This window comes from Gymnoscopelus microlampas, assembly GCF_963454915.1.
Source record: "Gymnoscopelus microlampas genome assembly, chromosome: 21".
Taxonomy (NCBI): Eukaryota; Metazoa; Chordata; class Actinopteri; order Myctophiformes; family Myctophidae; genus Gymnoscopelus; species Gymnoscopelus microlampas.
Window position 1 is genome coordinate 13,982,340 of NC_139958.1, and position 23,637 is coordinate 14,005,976.

General features: G+C 41.8%; 3 protein-coding genes across 3 annotated transcripts in view; 2 read left to right on the forward strand and 1 right to left on the reverse strand.

Moving 5' to 3' along the window:
* LOC311038399 (histone H3.2) overlaps positions 1–23,637 on the forward strand; it is a gene marked incomplete at its 3' end in the record, with an annotated part of 235,076 nt that overhangs the window by 147,274 nt on the left and 64,165 nt on the right. The gene's annotated exons all lie outside the window — the stretch shown is intronic.
* On the forward strand, positions 19,217–19,600 carry LOC311037696 (histone H2A-like; the record flags this gene model as incomplete). Its single annotated transcript, XM_084046951.1, has 1 exon — positions 19,217–19,600. The coding sequence occupies one exon, from the start codon at positions 19,217–19,219 to the stop codon at positions 19,598–19,600; it is 384 nt and encodes a 127-aa protein (XP_083903077.1).
* Positions 21,126–21,437, reverse strand: LOC311037127 (histone H4; the record flags this gene model as incomplete). The annotated part of the gene is made up of 1 exon (XM_084046218.1): positions 21,126–21,437. One exon carries the CDS (start codon positions 21,435–21,437, stop codon positions 21,126–21,128), a length of 312 nt encoding a protein of 103 aa, XP_083902344.1.

The following is a 23,637-nucleotide window of genomic DNA, read 5'->3' on the forward strand; positions in this document are numbered from 1 at the left end:
CCTGGCATCCGTCTACATATCATGCTATCTAAATTACATTTTAACCTTTGCATAAACCTGCAAGGTCGTCATGGCGTCAGGTCAAGCGCTACGGGCTAAACTAGAGTCTGAAGAGGTGAGTCTTCAGATTACGGCGGAAGATTGGGAGATGCCAGGAGGTATAAAAGTTGTTCAAATCAGGACCAACTGCATAATTGCATATACCGATTTCATCAACAAAGTCTAATAATAGCCAATAAATCGACCAAACGGAACTATTGTTGTATTGTTGTATTGGATCTATTAGCTCGTGCTCATTTGATTTGGCTATTTTATCTCATGTGTTTATGAAAGTAGATAGCTGATATATTGCACTTTTACCTTAGCGCTAGGTATACTCTTGGTTGTTTGTTTTTACAGGAAATGCACTTAAGACCTCTGGTGATTAGTAGTTTCGTTCCCTACCTATGTTGAATGCACTTATTGTAAGTCGCTTTGGATAAAAGCGTCTGCTAAATGACTGTAATGTAATGTAATGTAATATATCGGTCAGGCTCTAGTCTTCCATTTCCAAAATACTCACACCTTACACAATACTGTGTGATCTCATCTAGTCTGTCTAGGGTTTCAGGCTGACGTTACACGTTATACAGTGGCTGGCTAGATGGTTTTGAATGACAATAAATCTTATACTTAATACCACAGCATCAATTAGTATGATGGAGAGAATGATGTAGGTTATTTTAGGACAAACACTGATGATGCTGAAGTGGAAAGCGGTGACTGAAAGCAGCGAATGACAGTAATGTCAGGTATGTGTGGGGAAGTGTGCCTTTGCAGACGGTGGAAGTCTTTATATATAGACAGGGTCAATTTTCAGAGAAGCATAACCCCGAAGGCATTTCGTGTTTATTTTTGGTATACAACATTTCTAGGGGTATTAAGGGGTGCTGAATCCAAATCTGCTGTATACCCAGCGCAAAAATGTCAATTAAGGCCTCAAAATTGAGAAATTCAACATGGCCGCCAGCGCCAGGACCTCTTTCCAAAAAAACAGGTGCTAAACCCACATTCTTTATTCTACTGACATGAAACTTTGCACAGAACATCTGCACTTATGGGGGAAGAAAGTAGGAATATAGCTGGGGTGCAACCATGAGAGTAACAGGGTGTTTTTGACTGTCTAACTGTAATCAGTAGGGTCCGAAAGTGAGGTTCTGTGACCATCCTTTGGCAAGTACGTTTTGACGATTGATTTGACCTCTATGGACCCTTTAGAAAAGATTTAGCCCCCAGGTCCCTCCCAAAAATCCCGGCTTTTTTTGCTAGACAGCCAAATTCAAAATGGTGCCCGGCGCCATCTCTAAAAATTAACTTTTGATCTGAATGACCTAGAATCATGTATGAAGGCACTTTTCCATACAGTGCACTGTGTGAGTCACTGTCCAGTGAACAGAAGAAGACAAGCATAATGAAGCTTAACACTTTCTACACTCAAAACACAAAATCTAAGGGGAAAACCTCAGCACCTGCAAGAGCAATGAAATTACTGCCCTCCTGAGCATGACCCAAATCATAGCCAGTGGTGGAGAACTCAACCTTGTTGACTTTATAGGCAACCACGAGTGCAGTGACTTCCCCCCTTCCCTCTTCCAGGAAGATGGCAGGATGAGAACAGGTACCAAGGCAAGCCTTGTTAAGGTCCTGAAAGAGGAGACCAAAGTTGCATGCATCCCTGACCTGCCTACAGAAGACATAAAAACAGCAGTAGTTATTGATGCCATGTATGCCATGCGCCATTGGTCGTTCCTGAAAGGTGAAGCATTTGGAACAATCGCTGAACGATACCAACGTCTGCTGTTGAATGATGTGCCTGCTGGCACAGAGATCATTCACTTCTGTTTTGACCGGTACAGTGGACCTAGTCTTAAGACAGCTGAGCAAGAACACAGATACTGTATGCTTGACCAAAACCTACCAAAGAATATGAAGTCAGTATGCATTACACAGCTCCAGATCCTCAGGAGTTTTTTGCTGTGTCAGCTAACAAGGCAAACCTATTGAGTTTCCTCTGTGACGAATGGTGTGAAAATGTGAAACTTAAGTCGGCCCTTGGTCCAACACATCTTTACCTGGGTGGGGGGTTTAAAGAAGAGACAAGGAGTGTGGTGATCAAGGAGGGGTCTATTGAAGATGTCCCTGCACTAGAATCCACACAACAGGAGGCTGATACAAGAATAATACTCCACACCCTGTACAGTGTCCAGAATGACAAAGTTGACAGAGTTGTCATCCATGCCAATGACACAGACATCATCATCATGTGCCTTTACTATGCAGCAACCCATCTCAGATGCCTTCCAGAGCTGTGGGTGAGAACAGAGCAAAATTCATACCTTCCTATCCATCAAATGGTATCAGCACTGGGGCTCGCACAGTGTCGTGCCCTGCCCTTTATCCATAGTTTAAGTGGCAGAGATACTGTAGCACCAGCTATCCCTTCTTCACTGGGAAGAAGGCATGGTTCAAGGCCATCATGCGTCTGGATCTCTGCACTTGAGGAGTTTGGTGAAAACTCTTATGATTCCCTCTCAGATGACGTCCATCAATCAGGCACGAGACAATTGCTGTATATACATCCAAAGCGGACCACCAGGAGGATTTTGACCTGAGTAAGCTTAGAGTGTACAAGTTCCTCAATAATAGATCAACCCTCTTAAAGCTGCTGCCCCCGACAGAGAATGCCTTTGACCTGCACCTGAGAAGAGCTGTTCTAGCAACCATAATAGATAAATGTGCACATATCGCCAAGCCGGATATTCCTTCTTTCACAGAGTATGGATGGTCTCTCAGTGCTAGCAATGCAGTCCCCCTTGCATCTACCGAGCCAGCCTGGCCTGTGTCAATGAACAAGGCAATATCATGTAGCTGTATCAAAGGCTGCCAGAAAAACTGTTCCCGTGCAAAGAAGGCAATTCCATGCTACTTAGGATGCCGTTGCCAGGGACTGGAGACACGATGCAGCAGGATCACTGCAACACATGACAACAGTGACAGTGAATAGCATTGTACCATAGTATCATTGGCTTTAGAAGCAGGCAAGACAGCACCATAGAGGTCAAAATGAACCTTTTGTAGGCAACCTCAACTCCGCCTTTACTCTATTTGTCACTAAGTAGTCTATCTTTTGTTATGTTACTTGAATGCATACCACTATGTTAATTTGTATAGCCATAAAGTTGAAGTTTTTGGCAAGTCTTGGAGTGTGCATGTGTCTGTTTATATTGTATTTAGTTTATTAAAATGATACATAAGATACATTGTGGGCTTTTTCTCCGATTTTTCTCTGCAATCATCCCCACAACTATAGATCTATAAATCAATAAATCTGAGGGAAAATGTAATACCATACATTATTTATGACTGCAGCCATATTGACAACATATAAATTAAAGCTCAAACTGACCAAATGTGTTCATATTGCTTAAAAAGCAGACTTTTTGCCATAACAGTCAGCTGTCACTGTAAAAGTCATAGTAAAACTCATTTTCGCGTGGCGTCCATCTTGGAAATATGCAAATGAAAGGTCCAGACACACCCAATCATAAAGATAAGTATTCCATTGAGTTTCTCATGCTCTGAAACCATGAAATAGACACCAAGTTTTTATTTCTAGCCCATCTGGTTCAAAAGTTATCGCCAAAGCTATTTTCTGATAATATTGAGGCGGCCATATTGGATTTCCAGCAGCAAGGTGACCGGGTTGTCCATATAGGTTGTGATCCTACTGGGTCATAGATATTATTTCTGGTGGCCAACCTTTTATGGCAGGGCAAATGCAGCATACCCCCCTTTGCCCCCTGGGTATAAGTTTTTACTCTACTGGATGTCGGCCATCTTGAATTTCGGAGTCAAAACGAGGTCTTACAATTAAAATTGTGTCAGAATTGGAATCCTCATGGTTGACTTGTATGGAAAAGTGCCTTCATACATGATTCTAGGTCATTCAGATCAAAAGTTAATTTTTAGAGATGGCGCCGGGCGCCATTTTGAATTTGGCTGTCTAGCAAAAAAAGCCGGGATTTTTGGGAGGGACCTGGGGGCTAAATCTTTTCTAAAGGGTCCATAGAGGTCAAATCAATCGTCAAAACGTACTTGCCAAAGGATGGTCACAGAACCTCACTTTCGGACCCTACTATAAGCCCCACCATTTATCTTTTGAAAATTCTCCTAAAACAGCATGCTTACACTAAAATGCTTATATATCCAGACTTATAAGGGCTACTGGCATAAACTTGGTACCTGAAGAAAGCTAAGACTTGGGGGATTCCAATGTTGGTGTCCAACACTGTACAGTTATTACCAAATTGCTGTAGTATTCCTGCAAACACTGAAGAAATGTCATTTTTGTATCCTCGCCTATACAAAGATTACAGTTAGACAGTCAAAAACACCCTGTTACTCTCATGGTTGCACCCCAGCTATATTCCTACTTTCTTCCCCCATAAGTTTAGATGTTCTGTGCAAAGTTTCATGTCAGTAGAATAAAGAATGTGGGTTTAGCACCTGTTTTTTTGGAAAGAGGTCCTGGCGCTGGCGGCCATGTTGAATTTCTCAATTTTGAGGCCTTAATTGACATTTTTGCGCTGGGTATACAGCAGATTTGGATTCAGCACCCCTTAATACCCCTAGAAATGTTGTATACCAAAAATAAACACGAAATGCCTTCAGCATTTTATACAAGCACATTTTCTGAAATTCTGCCTAGTCTATAATAGCCATTTTTGAAGCACCAACGAGTGCTTTGTGTGTGTTTTAGCAGTGGTGGAAAGTAAATAATTACATTTACTCAAGTACTGCACTTAAGTGCAAGTTTGAGGCACAGTAGTTGCACTTTCCTTGCATATTTCCATTTTTCAATACTACTTCACTACATCTCCAGGGCAAATATTGTACTTTTTACTCCACTTGAATTATTTGACGGCTTTAGTTATTAGTTACTTTAAAGATTTAGATTATTACTAAAGCTGGTCCTGTATTGCGCTTATCCGTGCAATGGTCACTGAGTTATGGTCATGTGAAGTGTTAAACACTGTTGTAACCCTGCAGTAGCACCCCATATGTGTGCAATAAAGGTTTGGTGTGGCTATATGCTCTCCACTTCCCGTCAAGGTCTAATCACAATCTCGCCACATCGCAATGCGTTGTGAGGTTGTTGATCGGCTATTTGCAAAGGATTTTTGACAAATTTGGAAGAATATGAGAACTTTTACTTTGGTACCGTACGTACATTTGTACTAAACCTAAATACAGAACTTTTAGTTGTAACAGAGTCTTTTTATATTGTGGTATTGCCACTTAAAGCGGCACAATGTAACCCTTTTAATGAATCAAATGTCATTTTGTCCAATCTATATGGTAAAGTATGTTAATACAATATAACTTATACAATTGGGGTGGTTGCATTTTGTCTCCCTGCTCTTCTATTGAGACATTTAGGTTGTGTCAAAGGTCATGTCTCACCCATAGACACAGGATCCGACACGAAATTTGACCTGATGGTCAAGATTCAATTTATCCCCTGAGCAGGCAGGTTCTATTAGCTCAATGTTAAAAATGTCAGCACTTGCGCAGGAAACCAGGTTCAAATCCGGGGTAGAAGAGGCAAGTTACATAGCACAATTAAGTAATACATCTGAATATTTTTACCATGCGTAAGCGTAACGTATATCAGGTAACAACAGCATTTCTCATACAGCCTGTTACTCCACAACATTCCAACACATCAGTCGGCTTACCTCTAACCTTCCTCTGTACACAAACCAGCAGCCTCGCCAACAATAACTCTTACGTATGGATTATACTTGTAACTTCACATGTTTACAATGCTTTAGTCAGATAATATGCACAATAGTGACTGTGTGATTCCATACATCGTAGGACAAAGAACAAGTGTTTCTTTGAGTCAAGGAGCGATCCATCATTCTGACCTGCAATAGGACATTATGTGAACTGCGTCAGTATTATTCATAAACCCATTGACCTTCAACTACAGTATACAGCTTCTGTTGTGCTGGTGACAATTGTTTGCCCTGTTTTCAGACACACTTCAGACAGGATCTAATCACTGGAGCCTTGGGTGACAACACACATCTGTCATCGTACAGGCACACTTGTGCCTTCTGCACGGCCACTCATTACAGCGGTTCTCAAGGTGGGGTCCGGGGTGCTCCAGGTGTCCTTTTTTAAATTATTCATTATTTACCCACGATAGTAACTGAGCACTGGTGCTCATTTTCAGCAACCCCCTGCACGCACACACACACACACACACACACACACACACACACACACACACACACACACACACACACACACACACACACACACACACACACACACACACACACACACACACACACACACACACACACACACACACACACACACACACACACACACACACACACACACACACACACACGGGAGCTGAGCAGTACAACCACATGTAGTCTTACTGTTGGCTACTGAGCAGCTACAGTGGGCAGTTGAGGGTTCAGTGCCTTGCTCAAGGACAGATCAGCGGTGTTGAGGAGGTGTGAGTGGTGGCCTTCCACTTCCCCATACATGCGTTCTAACCTTTAGGCCGCTGCCCCTTGAGGGGATTCCAGTTCTAAATGAGTCAGTCAAATTTTGAGAAACACTGACTTATTATAACTTGCTGAACTATCGGTATGAGGGGTGTTTATCTTGGGTGTAACACTCATTGCTCCTAATAGTTGGGATGGGTAAATGTATTAATAGCACCCACTGCTCCTAATAGTTGGGATGGGTAAATGTATTAATAGCACCCACTGTTCCTAATAGTTGCGATGGGTAAATGTACTAATAGCACCCACTGCTCCTAATAGTTGGGACGGGTAATTGTATTGATAGCAAGCACCCACTGGTTAATTGTCTCCGCCATGCCGAAAGGCATGGCGAGAGAGTATGTTTTACCCTCCGCACCGTTGGCCCGGTCGCTGCGAAACTGTGCACACACACTCCCATTCACATGGGCCTGTTATAGCGCCACCCGGAGGCCGATTTGTGCAAAACCCTTTTTTTTATATTACTCCTACAGATTTTATCCAAACGTCATGCAAATCGGTACACAGTATCTCTATAGTCATGTGATCAACACGGATCTGTCCGATTTCCCATATTCCATCCTCATTGGCTAAGGTTGGCTTCCAAAATTTGCAGGATTGGTCCGTTTTAAACAAAATGCCTCAAATCATGAACGCAGCTTGCGATTTCTGTGAAATTTCACAAACACATTCCCACTAGGCCAAGGAAGAAATGCCACCCTTTTTCACATTGGCCTGTTATAGCGCCACCAGCAGGTCTAATTTAGCAAAACACATTTTTGGAACAAAATGCCTCAAATCATGAATGCAGTGTCCGATTACCGTGAACGACCTAAGAATAAATGGCACCCTTTTCACATTGGCCTCTTATAGCAACCAGGAGGCGACAATAACGTACTGTACCTGACCTGGCGGAGACCTGTGCTCCGAGGAGCACTTTTTCTAGTTAAATCTGTAGAGCCCTGTGGTCGTGTTTTGAGCATCTTCCGTACCAAGCAGTGAGCCAGCCAGCTGCCAGTCAGGGTGCTCAGTGCGGTTCCCCTGTACAGCCGTTGCCCTCAGGGCACAAGGTGCTACGTGGCATCCAGGCAGAGAACTTTGTTTTAACATTTTCCTGGTTGGCTTTGACATACAGGTTTTTCAAGGGGATTTTTTGTTTTTTTTTGTTTCCTTAAATCCTTTCGTCATCTGCTCTATCATCCCATTTCTAATCTTATTTCAAATCACTTTCATTCTCTGTTTTTTTCACAGACTGGCTCTATTATTCTGGTATTGCATTGCTATAGTGTCATGTAGTAACATTCAATCTAGTCATATTAAATCTAATATTAAATGTACCGTATCTAAAAAATATCATTGGTCATGCACCATGAACTGCTGATGCTGTGAGTACCATCTCAAACCCACACGGGTATTAATATGCTTATATAAACTCCACATTGATGAGCACAACTCTAAAGAACCCCAATCATCATGCTTTACACTGGTGCAGCTAGGGCAAGTGGTTGAGATGACACAGCTATGGAGAACAACTGACTTGTGTTCACATTTACCCCATGAGGAAATAGGTGATAAAGTCAGTCAACCTGGGCTTGTCCCAGGTCAGCGGTGGACATCATTATTTATCTCTTTGGGATCCTTTCCATTTACCTTGAAACTGGTTTGTCCGCCTTTAAACCAGGCATCGGTCCAACTTCCTTCACAAGAAGACAAAGCCAGCAACAAATGGCATTACATTTTTTCACGCCTCACTCTGTCAAAAATGTTTGCCGTGATAGATCACCTAATTTATGTTACAGGAATGGATTATTGTTGTCACTTATGTCACTTGTCACTTATTTATTGGATTCTCCCCTGACTAGATTACACCCAGTACTTGATTAAACGTCAGCATTCCTTAATAACTGAATTACAGTAGCAGTTTGTGGAAAGTAACTTTACACATGCATTTACTCGTGCATTGCACTTTACTTGAGTATATACATTTTTCAATACTTTTACTCTACTTACTAGTAGACTTCTACTCTACTACTTCTCAGAGACAAATGCACTTTTTACCTCACTACAATTAAAAAAAAAAACTTTAGTTACAAGTTATCGGTTAAGCCCTATTCCTATTGTATACTTCATCTATTCAAAAATAGCAAATCTACAAGCTCTACATTGAGGTATTGGTATTTTTACTTAATACAAAAAGAAGAAATAATCTACGTACTTCTTCCACCATTGTACAGTAGGAGTGTGACAGTGAAATAACTTGTGTTTTATTAGTGATTTCATGGTGGAGTCAGACACTTCAGTCTTCATGAGGCAATCACAACACTGCCTCCACTGGACAATGGAGTGTAGAGCAGACTGCTATTCAATGCATTGTCCTAATCAGTAAACGGTGTGCCTATACTCACTCATTCAAACGTGTTTGTATCATTCCCTATGAGTGAGCAAAACTATGATAACATTTCACAACCACAACACTGTCAGAAATACACCTACTGCATTGTGGTGGGCCATAATAATATACAGATTGACTGTATTTTGGGTTTACATACCAAAAGCAGAGTTTGGTGAACAAGAAAGAAGGCCTATACAGTATACTTTATCATATAAAAAAATAATGTATGTAATGCAAATGTATGAGGCAAGTTGCTGTGATGTGATTAACATACATTTTAATGCATTTTTTAAATTGTGATAGTATCAAACATATCAGACAATCTACAATTCCCAAAAGGAAATGCATGTATTTAATTCAGTCTGACCAGAGATCAGAGTTAGTTGAAAAACTACCCCCTCACTCTGGGAGTCATGGTGGAGAGTATGTTGATTCATTTTACGATAAACAGGGTGTACGCAAAGATGATTTTAAACTCTCCCCTGTGTCAACAGATGAGGTGTTTAAAAAATTGAGTGCACTCCAACAACACAGAGCCACAGGTCCCGACAACATCCCCGCTAAATTTCTAAAAGACTCAGCCACCTCCATTGCTCTAATCATTACCCACATAATAAACCTCTCCATCATACAGGGACGGGTCCCTAACGACTTCAAAAAAGCTAGAGTGACCCCTCTGTACAAAAAAGGAAACCAATTAGACCCTGGCAACTACCGCCCTATTTCTATTCTAAGCTCCATCTCGAAAGTCATGGAAAAAATAGTCTACGAACAGGTTGATAAGTACCTTGCCGAAAAAAATCTAATTTACGAATTCCAATCTGGTTTCAGAACAAACCACTCCACTGACACATGCCTTCTCTATTTGAACGACTCTATCAAACAAGATGTCGACAAGGGCAAATATTGCGGCATGGTCATGCTGGACCTCCAGAAGGCTTTTGACACCGTTAATCACCCAATTATGATCAATAAGCTCAAAGCAATAGGCTTTGATGACACGTCGGTGAAATGGATGAGATCCTACCTGGAAGGGAGGGAGCAAGTGGTGGAAGTAAACGGCACCCAGTCCCCTCCCCTCCCAGTGACTTGTGGTGTTCCTCAAGGAAGCATACTAGGACCATTACTGTTCCTGATATATGTGAATGATATGTCTTCAGCTTGCGACTGCAAACTGTTCCTGTTCGCAGATGACTCGGCTCTGCTGGTCTCGGACAGGGACAGGCTGCAGGTTGAGAAAACTCTCAGCACTGAACTCAACAAGATCTGCATCTGGCTCTCCGACAACAAACTCTCATTACACCTGGGTAAAACTGAATCCATCCTCTTTGGGTCCAACCCTAACCTTAGAAAGGCTGAGAGTTTCACGATCAAAGTGGGTGAAAATGTTATCACAAGAAAGGAGGAAATTACCTACCTGGGTTCCATCTTGGAGGCAAACCTCTCAGGTGACAAAAACGCTGAAAAGACGATCAAAAAGGTCCACAAAATAACACGGAGGATGTGGAGGCTTGTTCGTAAAGTCAGTAAGAATACTCTGAAGATTCTTGTAGGGGCCCTCATACAAGGTCATTATGATTATGCATGCACTTCATGGTATCACAACACCTCCAAGGCCCTAAAAACAAGGCTCCAAACATCCCAAAACAAACTTGTAAGGCTACTTCTTGGCCTCAATTACAAAACCCATCTAACCCATGACCATTTTGCTAGGATTGGATGGCTTAGGGTTGAGGACAGAGTACAGCAACTTGCTATGGGCCTGGTCTTCAAGATACACCACAACATTGGGATCCCCCTGTATTTGTCAAAATACTTCCAAAATGTTAATCAAGTCCATGATCATAACACCAGAGGCAGCTCCACAAACCATGTTCAACCCAGATTTGGCACAACAAAGGGAATGAACTCTTTCTCATGCTATTCATCTAAAATGTGGAATGCCCTACCAAAAGGAGTAAAGGAGTGTAAAACCCTACTCACTTTCAAAAATGCCCTAAAGATACACCTTCAGGAGGCTGCAATTCAAAAATGGCCCCTGTCCAAGTCCTAACCTACCCCATGTCCTAACCTAACCTACCCCCCCCCCCCCTCTCTCTTTCCTTTTTTGTACATATTTCTCACCTTCATACCAGTAACCTGTAAACTGATTGTATGACATTCTGTATAGTAGTGTGTATATCTGTCTGTCTCTTATATGTCATCATGATTTGTGTGCGTGGGGATCTCATCTTAAACAAGCTACGTGCTTAACTGAGCTATCCAGTTTAGTAGACCTTGTATTGCGAAGTTGTACTTCCATGTACTGTTATGTACTGTCATGTACTGTTCTCATGTCTTACTAAATAAAGTACATCAATCAATCAATCAAAAAACCAGAAGCAGGGATAAGACTGTATCCCCACGGGACATAAAACTGAATGACCAGAGGGTGTATATGAAAAGCACCCCCCAGCAAATCGAAATCTTCCCACAAGTATGATGTGCATGTAAGAGCATAAGGCCACCATCTGAATATGGTCACATAAGCTTTCAATGCATTATGATTCAAAGCTGTCAGTGATACCTCAACCTCAAACCCTCAGGCTAAATATAAATTGCTATACCTATAAATTAGTGTGCATGTCAACAGTCTACTGGCTCCTCGCCATGACAAAACGAAACACCTGATCTTCACACTAATTATGATTTTGGTATTGAGGTTTCAGTAATGACGTGTATGTCTGGGCATGCACAAACTCCTCCTGTTGTAGTATGATATTTGACACATTGCTGTTGCAAAAATGTCCCCACATGCATTAAAGCATCGAGGCTAGAACATCCTGTCTTTCATAGACATGCGTATAATCTCTGGCGTCAGACTCACACATATACTGTAGAAACAATGTTGATATAGAACAGTAATGCAGAGGCAGATAAAGACTTCCAAATCCACCAGGAAATATAGCAGCATTTTCCATGGAAGACACTCTCCTTGTGACCTCTTGTCATGTTTACTAAAGGTGTCTCTAAGGTATCATAAATTCTCATCATCTAAAAGCAAGCGCTTCAGTGCCATTCGTAAAGTTCCAGCGAAGGCAAACACACCCACTATACTAGGGAGTGGCACAGCATTGTCACCACACATGCATACATCTGTTCATACAAATTACTGAGAGTCAAATTGACAAACATTGTTCAGTTTCAGTGCCAACCTCTTTTAACATTTTTGATTGTTTAAATGTGCTAATTAATTGTTTAACTAGGGCATTCATTTAAAAAAAGGGAGAAAAAAATCACACCCTGTGTGAAGGTAGCGGCGCCTTTGATACATTTTGTCATCGATATGTGTTTATAATGTGTTTATAGCCATGTGTCACGTGAAGCTTGACCAATCACTTTGTTGACGGGTCTGACCAATCAGAGCGTTGACGGGTCTGACCAATCAGAGCGTTGACGGGTCTGACCAATCAGAGCGTTGACGGGTCTGAACAATCAGAGCGTTGACGGGTATGACCAATCAGAGCGTTGACGGGTCTGACCAATCAGAGCGTTGACGGATCTGACCAATCAGAGCGTTGACGGGTCTGACCAATCAGAGCGTTGACGGGTCTGACCAATCAGAGCGTTGACGGGTCTGACCAATCAGAGCGTTGACGGTGAACATGGACAAAGTCAGGTATAGAGCAGGATCCGCTCTATATCTAAAGGTATAGAGCGGCTAGCGCCGCTAAAAACAAATATGAAAAGTTGAAAAATTGAGGGACAAGGTTTCTGCCCGACAGCGACGATATATGGGTTTTAATTGTTATAGATTTGAACATCCACATCTGCTGTCCCACTAAGCCACTGGCTAAAGACTTTGAATCTAATATATATATATGCTGTAAAACTTTTACAGTTTGTGATGGGTCCAAGTCCCACACATGGCACCCGCTTGTACCATCCTGTGTTCCTCCTGTCTTTAATGTCCAAGTAGGCCCTATGTGACGCAATCAGCTCAGATCACATGCCTGTTCTATTTTCTTGAAAAACTTGAAAAAGACTGGAAGGGTCAAAACGTCGTAGTTCTGCTGTTTGTCACAAATAAAATAAAAAATAATTGGAGCATTCAACAAGTGAGTGAGTTGCGAGCCCCGCTTTTGTTCTTGATGATGCTGTTCCAACAGTTTGGCTCAGCACCAAGGAACAGAGGATGTGCGTTATTTGTTTTTTTAATGTTCTATTTTCTCTCCCATGTCTCATCTCTAAACCATGCACTGCAGCTGGTACAGTACGTGCACATTTTCAATGTCACCTGTTGTTTGACGGGACGAGTGCACAGTGCAATTAAAACACTGCATGGATTTGGAGAATAGCGACACCGCTGTCAACATGTTGATGGATTACCTGTAATACCAGAATACATTATATAGAGAGTACCATGTTGAGTGAATACCTGTAATACAAGACTACAGGTTTGTTTTTAAACACAGTTCATAACTTTTTGAAATGCTTGTACGCAAAACACCCCACTCACACACACGCGCACACGCGCACACACGCACACACGCACACACACACACACACGCACACACACACACACACACACACACACACACACACACACACACACACTATCTGAAAGTTGTACATTTACACCACCATCTCTTTCATATGTTCTTCAGCTAAGCACTTTGTGATAGATTTTGTCAAAAGTAGCCTACTACTTGAATGAATACATTTTACTTTGCTTGACCTAAATAAATAAAAACATTTCAACCGATACAGGGTGGAAATCTGAGCACCATTTTTTGGGAAGACTGGGCAGCAGGAAGAGTGGGCACCAGGGCAATGTGAGCACCAATACAGAGTGGGCACCAGACTTCGGAAGACTGGGCACCTTTTAGTAAAATATGATTAATCCTATCCTCAGTGAAATTATGCCTAATCTGAACCCTCAGTAAAACTATGCCTAAACTTAGCCTCACAGAACTATGTCTAACCTTAACCTCAAACTATATGTAACATTTGACTGTATGTATTATATGTCCAGTAATGTGCATGCTAGACTTCAAAGTGTTCCCGTTTTGGTGCCTGGATTTCCCCTAGTGCCCACTCTTCCGAGGTCTGGTGGCCACTCCGTTTTGGTGCCCACATTTCCTATAGTGCCCACTTTTCCAAGGTGTCCAGTTGTTTTCCCTATTGCCCAGAATGTGTTGTTGCACACCCTTCCTGTTAGCATTTCTACTCAAAAATCAGTTATGTTAGACAAGCAACACCGTCATGTTATGACAATGTATAATTTGGGCTTTAGAAACTGAGTTACTGTGTATCCTCTTGCAGTAGACTAGAGGTTAGTACAGTGGGTATTTTGTAACATTCATACAGCTACAGTTGAACCGTTTCATGTGTAACTTGGGTGTGCAGACATGAAATGAAAACTGTCATTCGAACAATATGATGTTTCAAACTCATGTTGTTTTTTCTACCAGCAAAAAAACAAATCAAAGGAAAAGACACAGTGACATTATTATTCATGCTGAGCTACATTCCAGATGAGCTCCTTTCTCCAAAGCAACACCCCCCACACAGAATCACACAGCATATCAGACTTCAAGCTATTGTTGTCTGAGAGGAATGGTTCCTTGGTGGCATTCTTTCCATAAAGGCTTCTTTCACTGATGTCACACGTGATAGTTTGGTATGAATCAGTCACTCATCTCTTGTCACCTTGCTGGTATTAAGAGCTCCATTCAGTAGCACAACATCATTGGGCCCTGGGAAGATACACTACAGCTACCCACCACCACTAATACCACCACTAATACTATTAATACTTCCAATACCACTACTAATACCGCACCAGATGCAATTTTAACCTCACCTTATTGCTGCACCTTATCTAACCTCATGTTCATAGCTGAACATGAACACCCCAAAATAATCATATTATAACTGGGGACCCCACACCCTGACAAGCACTTGGAATTGTAGGCATTACATTTAGTTTGACTCGGTTCCACAGATAAATATTGTGAAAATAGCCGAATTACAACACCTCGCACTGCCATGCGTTGTGCGCTTGTAGATCGGCTATTTTTCACAATGTTTGCCTCTTTCTTTTGTATTATTGTGTACAATTTGGCCATTTTGGTATTAAAAAGGGTTTTAAAGTCAATCAATTAAAACTTTAGAAATGTGCGGATACCCTGTATACACTTATACTGTACAGTATGTTGGTTTGTATACTGTTGATTGAGAAAGTAATGTTGCACATTAAGCTAATCATCTGGGGAGCCCCCAAAATAATTTGGGGACCCCTCTGGGGATCCAGACCCCCAGTTTGGGAACCAGTGACCACTACTCTAGAACATGTGTTATTATCACTCTTATCTATAAACCTTTATTTCATTGCTGTCGGGCAGAAACCTTGTATGTCCAAAACCGTTCCTTTTCATCATCATTTAGTGAAAATAGCCAATCGCCATCTGTTGTGATCTTGTAGATCTGCTATTTTCACTACTTTTGTGCAACACTCTTGAATGATGGAGAAGGGCATTAATTTACGTAAAAACAAAAAGTTGAAATATGGAGATACAAGGGTTTCTGTCTAGAATATGTGCCTCTGTATTGGGAAATGAGTGCACATAAAGTACTGATAGTCAATAAAAAAGAAATAACTCATAACTTTTTGTGTAGTTGTATGTATTGTAATATTGTGTGCTTGTCACACCTGGTCTTGTCTCACAGCACAGCAGTGTGCCTCCAGTCCAGACACACGTTACTGCTCTACAGCAGGTAGAGCAGCGGTGGCCTCTAGTGGGCTAAGATGGCATTGCTTATTAGATGTCCCTGATGTTCTTTACTGCAAGTGCTGGAAAGTATCTTTTCTCAAGCACTGCACTTATGTGGCACAGCTATATAAGGAGTGTAGGAGTGAGGTATCATATAAAACCATTAACCATATACTGTAGATAATATACTGGACAATGTCACTGAACAAGGTAAGGGCCCAAAATAGGTACGGGTTCAGAAGGACCAGAACTGGAAAACATCCAAACCATGGCAAAAAGTAATGAACACGTCACGGCCCAGTTACAGTATAGTGCACCTATTGCCTTAGTCCTACCATTGCACATGACCCAACGTACAATCATTGACACAACCCAGTCTCTAATATGGGTGAGAAAAACAGTGAAAGGCTATTTGTCCTCAAACCACAAAAAACAAAAAATGGTTACCCGTCAACACTGACTCATCCCAGTCATTACAACATATATAACAACAAGACCAGGAGACCTGGTTCTGCCAGACCTAGCACTACGTCACGGTGTATGCCCATGTATGGACGAAAGGGGGACAGACTTTTATGGCTGGGGCCTAAGGGCAAAGGGGGCATGCCCATGTATGGAGAAAACAGGTACAAAACATGCCCATGTATGGACGGAAGGGGGACAGACTTTTATGGCTGGGGCCTAAGGACAAAGGGGGCATGCCCATGTATGGAGAAAACAGGTACAGAGCCTCATGTAAGCCAGACCCCTTGGGTCTGGCAAAAATACAACAAAATAACGCAACATACCCAGTCAACATATAGGCTATGCTTAAGGCTCCGACAGATAAATACCCACAGCATTTTAGAATGGAGACAACCATTGGAAAGGACCTGGAGGCCCTGGAAACAGAAAATACTTGCTGCAAGCAACTTATGCTATGTATGCTATCTGCAGCCAAGTTGCAATACTCTCCATTGACAGCCCATTCATGAAAAGAAAAGTATTATCTGATCGTATTAAATGACGATAAACTTTCCAATACTGCACCTCAGAGACAAAGAGGATAAACAAACCTTGATGACTTTATCGGTGCTTAATATAATCATATATACCGGTAGTATAGTGGTTAGTGAAAGTGATCTATGAAGTTGGACAGGGTATGATTCCTGCTTGGGGTGCCTAGAACTCTGTGAAAAATATTATAGGGTGGCAGTGGCTCAGGGGTAGAGTGGCCGGGTAGAGTGAACTGGAAACCGCAATGATCCCAGTTCAATCCCAGGCTGGGGTGCTCCCACAGAGTTAGTGTCGAAGTGTCCTTGAGCAAGACGCTGAACCCCTAATTGCTCCCGATTAGCAGGTTGGTGCCTCCGCCATCGGTGTATGAATGTGTGTGTGAATGGGTGAATGGCAAGATCATTGTAAAGCGCTGTATACATTTACCATTTATAGGGCTTTTCGATTTCATGAATGGACTGTCAAGGGAGGGTATTGCAACTTAGATGCAGAGACATTATAGACATTATATTTTATTATTATAGACATTATATTATCTAAGTTGCTTGCTGCTAAGCAAATACATTAGCCTAAGCAGGCCTAACAAAGATATTGAAAACCCATCTCCCCTACCCTTTACTGATTCTCGCAGTGTCCCAGCTCCCTCTCATAAACTGCCACACTTGCAGAATTCTGTAAAGGGGATATAGAATGCCACTTGTTAAAACAAGTCACCATATGGCCAAAAGGAATTACAAAAGCAATAAGATTGCTTCACAAGTTTCTTTACCCAGTATTAAGCTGAATAACCCCAAGCCTCCAAGTCTTTCCCCAAACACACAAATGCAGGCTTTGGACCTAAGTAAGGCCTCAAACCTGGTCACCCCTTTTATGCCCTCCTCTTAAAGGGGTAGTGCTACACTTACGGTATGTATAATGTTGAGGCACATTTACTTTACTTGAGTATTTAATTGTTTTCCTACATATTTACACTTACCCCACTACATCTCAGAGGCGAATATTGTACTTTTTACTCCACTACAATTATTTGGCAGCTGTTAGTAACTAGTTACTTTGCAGATTTTGATTATTATTTATTACAAAACATACTGTATATTAACTATTTACTGACCTACAAGGTCCAGACTCAACGCATCGCATTGCGTCACATTGTGAGCTTGTAAATCAGCTTTATTTCTTGTTTGTGAAATAAATGTATTAAATGTATCTTTTGCTCGATCAATCAGCGTGAAACTTTGCACACGCACTCATACAAATTACAACAGCATAATTATAGTCATAAAAATGCAACCCCACATGCACTGGTTGTGACCAGCACTTGACCAAACTGGCCAAACATGTTATTGCGTATGTATGCGACTTTCATAAATGGTTTATGTAGATATGCCATTACACTTATTGTGATTGATTTACATATACATTACACATAGCAGGAAATATCTCTTTACATAAGTTAGATGGGTAGCTCTTAAAAGAGCTGTTTTGGGGGATGCAGGTTTGAGGGGAACTCTTACAAACTTCTGTCTGTTAGTGTAGTCAATACTGGAGCTGCTGTAGCTAATATTAACCCTGTATATTACTGTACCCAATGCATTGTTGTATGATATGGGACATAGAAGTAATACACGTTTATACTTGAGTGACACATGAAAACATGACACATGGATAAATGTTCTGGTGCATAAGAAGACGAATAATAAACAGGTATGTGTTAATGTAAAGTGTAATGTCTTAGTAATACAACAATTAACACTCATCCAATTCACAACATATCCATGTGGTCAAACATAAAGTGTCAACTTCTCAAACAGGACAATTATTAATCCTAATTTTCACAAGTAACTCTAAAGTCACAGTAAGATGTTTTAAAATGTGCACATCATTAATGGACCCTATTCACTGCAGCCATTAATTTATGTTAATTAAATCATACTTTACTATTACTTCTTGTTGTCAATGCTACTTATTATGTACAATATATGCATGTTGGTTACTTATACTTATTTAGCTTGACCACGAATAGAGGTTGTTAGATTAATAGCAATATTATAAAGATGCCAGGCTTAATGTTAATCTTCTCCCGCTGTCCTAGTTACTTTATAGCACTAAGTCATCATGTATTTATGGGACCCTACTGTGTATGTCGTCTCTGATCGTGCTCTTTGTAAATCACACTACACTGAGTGTCTGATAATAGTGTCTGTTTAAAATGTACATTGACTGGGACGCCGTCGTTGTCTGGTTGGTCAGTGGTCTGGAACCTCCTTCTCTGGAGAAGAACCGTACGTCGCTGCTACTGATTGGAGGGGAACTCTTGCAGTCTCAACCTGCGCTCTCATTCGTTTATGTGATTGGTGGGGCGCTCACAGACAGTACGAAGTTGATAATATAAAAAGTCTCGCGTTCCTCTACCACAGCACATTAGTTTCTTTGAATTTATACTCCAGAAATAGTCCAGCTAAATCATGTCAGGACGAGGGAAAACCGGCGGAAAGTCCAGGGCGAAGGCTAAGACCCGCTCATCTCGTGCCGGGCTCCAGTTCCCCGTGGGTCGTGTCCACAGACTGCTGCGTAAAGGCAACTATGCCCAGAGAGTCGGTGCCGGCGCCCCGGTCTATCTGGCGGCTGTTCTCGAGTATCTGACCGCTGAGATCCTGGAGCTGGCTGGAAACGCTGCCCGTGACAACAAAAAGTCTCGTATCATCCCCCGTCATCTCCAGCTGGCCGTCCGCAACGACGAGGAGCTCAACCGGCTGCTGGGTGGAGTGACCATCGCTCAGGGCGGTGTGCTGCCCAACATCCAGGCTGTTCTGCTCCCCAAGAAGACTGAGAAAGCCGCCAAGAAATAAATCCCCTTCATACGACTGAACAACCCCCACAAAGGCTCTTTTAAGAGCCACCCACTGTTTCTATATTAAGAGTTCCTCCTTATTAGCCATTTTCTCCTGTTTACTAATTTTACCGGGTACCGTTTAAGACTTATTTTCTGCAACGGCAGTCTAATTTAATTGCATTAACACAATATGCGTTCATAAGTTTACTATGTGTATACAATGCACTCATGTATCATATGCTTATGAGGTCAGCTATATATTATGCATGTGTATAACTACATGTATATTTGAATGTAATAAATATATCATAATATATCGGCCTACTCATTAATAAATAGCTAATTTGCCCACCATCACCTATTGCATGGACAGATCTAAACATCAGATCATACCCGATGCTTTTAAATGTTTTAACAGTTTATTTTTGTGTTTGTCTAGTCTTTCTTTTAGGTGTTGAATGTTTACACATTACATTTTATCCATTTTGGGTGCTGATTTGCACGAGGAGCATTACTGCCTTCTGTCGTTGTTAGGACAACGCCACGAATGGCTCATTTATATGCGCTTCATACTGTACATGGGGATTGTGATGTGCAGATTCACAGTGTTCAGTGATGGAAGAAGTACTCAAATGTTTTGAGTATGTTTTGTGAGCTTGTATTTAAATTGGAGATACTCCAGTGAAAAATAGTAATACCTAAAACATGTACTTTACACCACTGTCTTTGTTTCTGCTAAATGTTTTCCCGCCTACATGCTCTATTGTCCCTAAGAATGAGATGTATTACATGGGTCCACATTCAGGGTATATATCATTCTGCAGTCTACACGGACCGCTTTGCGCTCCCATTGAAAATTCCAGTTTTAACACAGTTTCTACCAATGCAGAACATATCTATTAAATAAGCCAGTCTGCGTTTATCTTGAACATTAAAATACATGAATTCCACTATAAAGCAAAGCAGACTATTGCTACTAACCTCACATGATACTTCTATGACCCATGTCCCTGCCCAGTTCTTTTGTACCTCATTATTAAATGAGGTTATTTTTTTATTATAGCTGGAGTCTCTGACTTCAAACAGCAGCTTAAAGCTGTGAATCTTTTTTGGAGATGAAATTAAATAAATATTATACCATATGGTCTAGCGGTTAGGATTCCTGGTTTTCACCCAGGCAGCCCGGGTTCGACTCCCGATGTAAACATGATTTATTTGAAGGTTGAGTCTGACGACCAATGGATATTTGCTTCATCGCTTGGTTGGTTTGATTTATTTAGCAGGACTTGCAATAAAAAAACCTCACAAAATATAGAAGGTAAAAGTGCCAGGAGGCATTGAGCCCAAGAACCACTATTTTAAAAACAAGGCAAACTCACCTTAATCGTATGATAATATAGAGAGACTATATTTAAACAGTGACTTATAGTGGGCAGAAGTTTAATTTAATGCCCATGAATGGAAAGAAATAAACTCTGTTTGGAAAGTGTGGGCGGCTCTTAAAAGAGCCTTTGGGTTGTTGTTAGATGTCAGTCAGTCATTTATCCGCCGAAACCGTACAGAGTGCGTCCCTGTCTCTTCAGAGCATAGACAACATCCATGGCGGTCACGGTCTTTCTCTTGGCGTGCTCGGTATAGGTGACGGCGTCACGGATCACGTTCTCGAGGAAAACCTTGAGGACACCACGGGTCTCCTCGTAGATCAGACCGGAGATACGCTTCACACCGCCACGGCGAGCCAGACGGCGGATAGCGGGCTTTGTGATACCCTGGATGTTATCACGAAGCACTTTACGATGGCGCTTGGCGCCTCCTTTTCCAAGACCTTTTCCTCCCTTGCCCCGGCCTGACATTTTCTTGCAGTTGAAGTATCAGAAGAAGTGACTGGGTTGTGCTGAAGCCATGCCGATTTATTTGTGTTCTGAGGACGTATAGGAAGACAGGCAGACCGCGCTGTGTGGGCGTGGCCAAAAAGTGGGCGCGCGTGCACGCGCGCGCTCACACACACACGCGTGCGCAATATTGCTAGTCAACTCCTCTACTTCATATCACGTTAATGTTGTTCATGTTTCCCCCCTAATATGTCAATTCAAGACACTGATGCAATCATGTATTTCCAACATTGGTTATTATCAATTTACAATGCTCTGGGCCTTATATTTCTTTCAGACTTTTAGACATAAACATAAATAAATAAACGTATGTATTTAATCTATGAAGCATTAATACTCTTGTAATTTGACGTTTCCCATTTACTACACAGAGATCATTTTGATGATGTAGAAGTGGACCAAAGGGATAATATCTATACAGAGAGATCCCCATGTTCAATGGCACTACTCCATGTTATTTTGAATTTGAAGAACCAAAACATACATCGTCTTGACAGTAATTTATGGCTGAAAAATATACCGTAGGTTAATATTTATTAGGAGGGGGTTACTTGCGACAGTGAGAGGAAATGGCACGGGAGAAATGGGGAAGGAAATGTTAACAATTTTCTCTTAAGGTCATCTTTGGCATGTTTCTATATTAAAATGATGCTAATACTTTTAAAGCATTGCATTCATTATTTTGGAAAATGTTATGTCTTTCATACATTTGAACTTCCACCTTGAAAAGAACGTGATCTGGAAATTCCAAAGCAAGTGTCTTGCAGACAAAATTGGCCCATTTTACCTGTACACCAGTTTCTCTGAACTATACTGATTAAATCAATGCTTGTCACCCTATGCACTATACTTGATCGGAGATACTGTCCACTGACACATACAACCCCCCCTCTCCCCCCTTAGGCTCCAAAGAAAAAGCAAAAAACAAAACAAAGCAGTGGGACAAAGAGTCTATTCTAGACAGAGATACCTCTCCCCATTCTATATAACAGGGACAGTTTTTCACGTCACAAGTCGGACACAGATAAAATAAGTACAAAAAACCTAATAATAATAATTAAATGAACAGTTTTAATTAAAGGAAATTCTTAATCAACAAAGGAACTCCAAGCTAAAATACAGTTGTTGCGGGCTCTACACACTATATATCTGAGTTTCTCAAGAGGTAGGAAGGATAAGACTTCTTTTAGCCATTGCGAGAAAGAGGGTGCTTTATCGGACTTCCAATTTAAGAGAATCAGTCTACGAGCTAATAAGGAGGCAAATGCCAAAGCGTTTGCTTGTGGAGATGTGACTGTGCAGTTAGGGGGAGTTATGCCAAAAATGGCTGTGTGGAAAGAGGGAGTTATTGCTTTTCCACACATATGGGAGAATACTTCAAATATTCGTCTCCACCCAGCCAACATGTCCAACTGGGCCCCATGTGGGTTTTTAACTGGGCAGATGGGCATGGGTTACCTCTGGTTTTGCACATGGGTTCCACCAAGCACCCACTTGTGTTAGCCCACATGGGCTTAAGTGGGTTTCTAACTGGGTCTTAGGTGGGCTCCAAATGGGCAAATATATGTCGGAACCATGTGGGCGCCACCTGTGTTTGCCTATATGGGTTTGAACTGGGACCTGAATGGGCCTGAAATGGGTTCCAGCTGGGCAAATTACATGTGACCCATGTAGGCCACACTTGTGTTGGCCCATTTAGGGCTCCAACTGGTTTTGCACATGGGTTCCACCAAGCACCCACTTGTGTTAGCCCATATGGGCTTAAGTTGGTTTCTGACTGGGTCTTAGGTGGGGTCCAAATGGGCAATTTGATGTCGGAACCATGTGGGCGCCACCTGTGTTTGCCAATATGGGCTTGAACTGGGACCTGAATGGGCCAGAAATGGGTTCCAGCTGGGCAAATTACATGTGACACACGTAGGCCACACTTGTGTTGGCCCATTTAGGGCTCCAACTGGTTTTGCACATGGGTTCCACCAAGCACCCACTTGTGTTAGCCCATATGGGCTTAAGTGGGTTTCTGACTGGGTCTTAAGTGGGGTCCAAATGGGCAATTTGATGTCGGACCCATGTGGGCCTCACCTGTGTTAGCCCATATGGGCTTAAGTGGGTCCTGACTGGGTCTTAGGTGGGGTCCAAATGGCCAATTGTATGTCACACC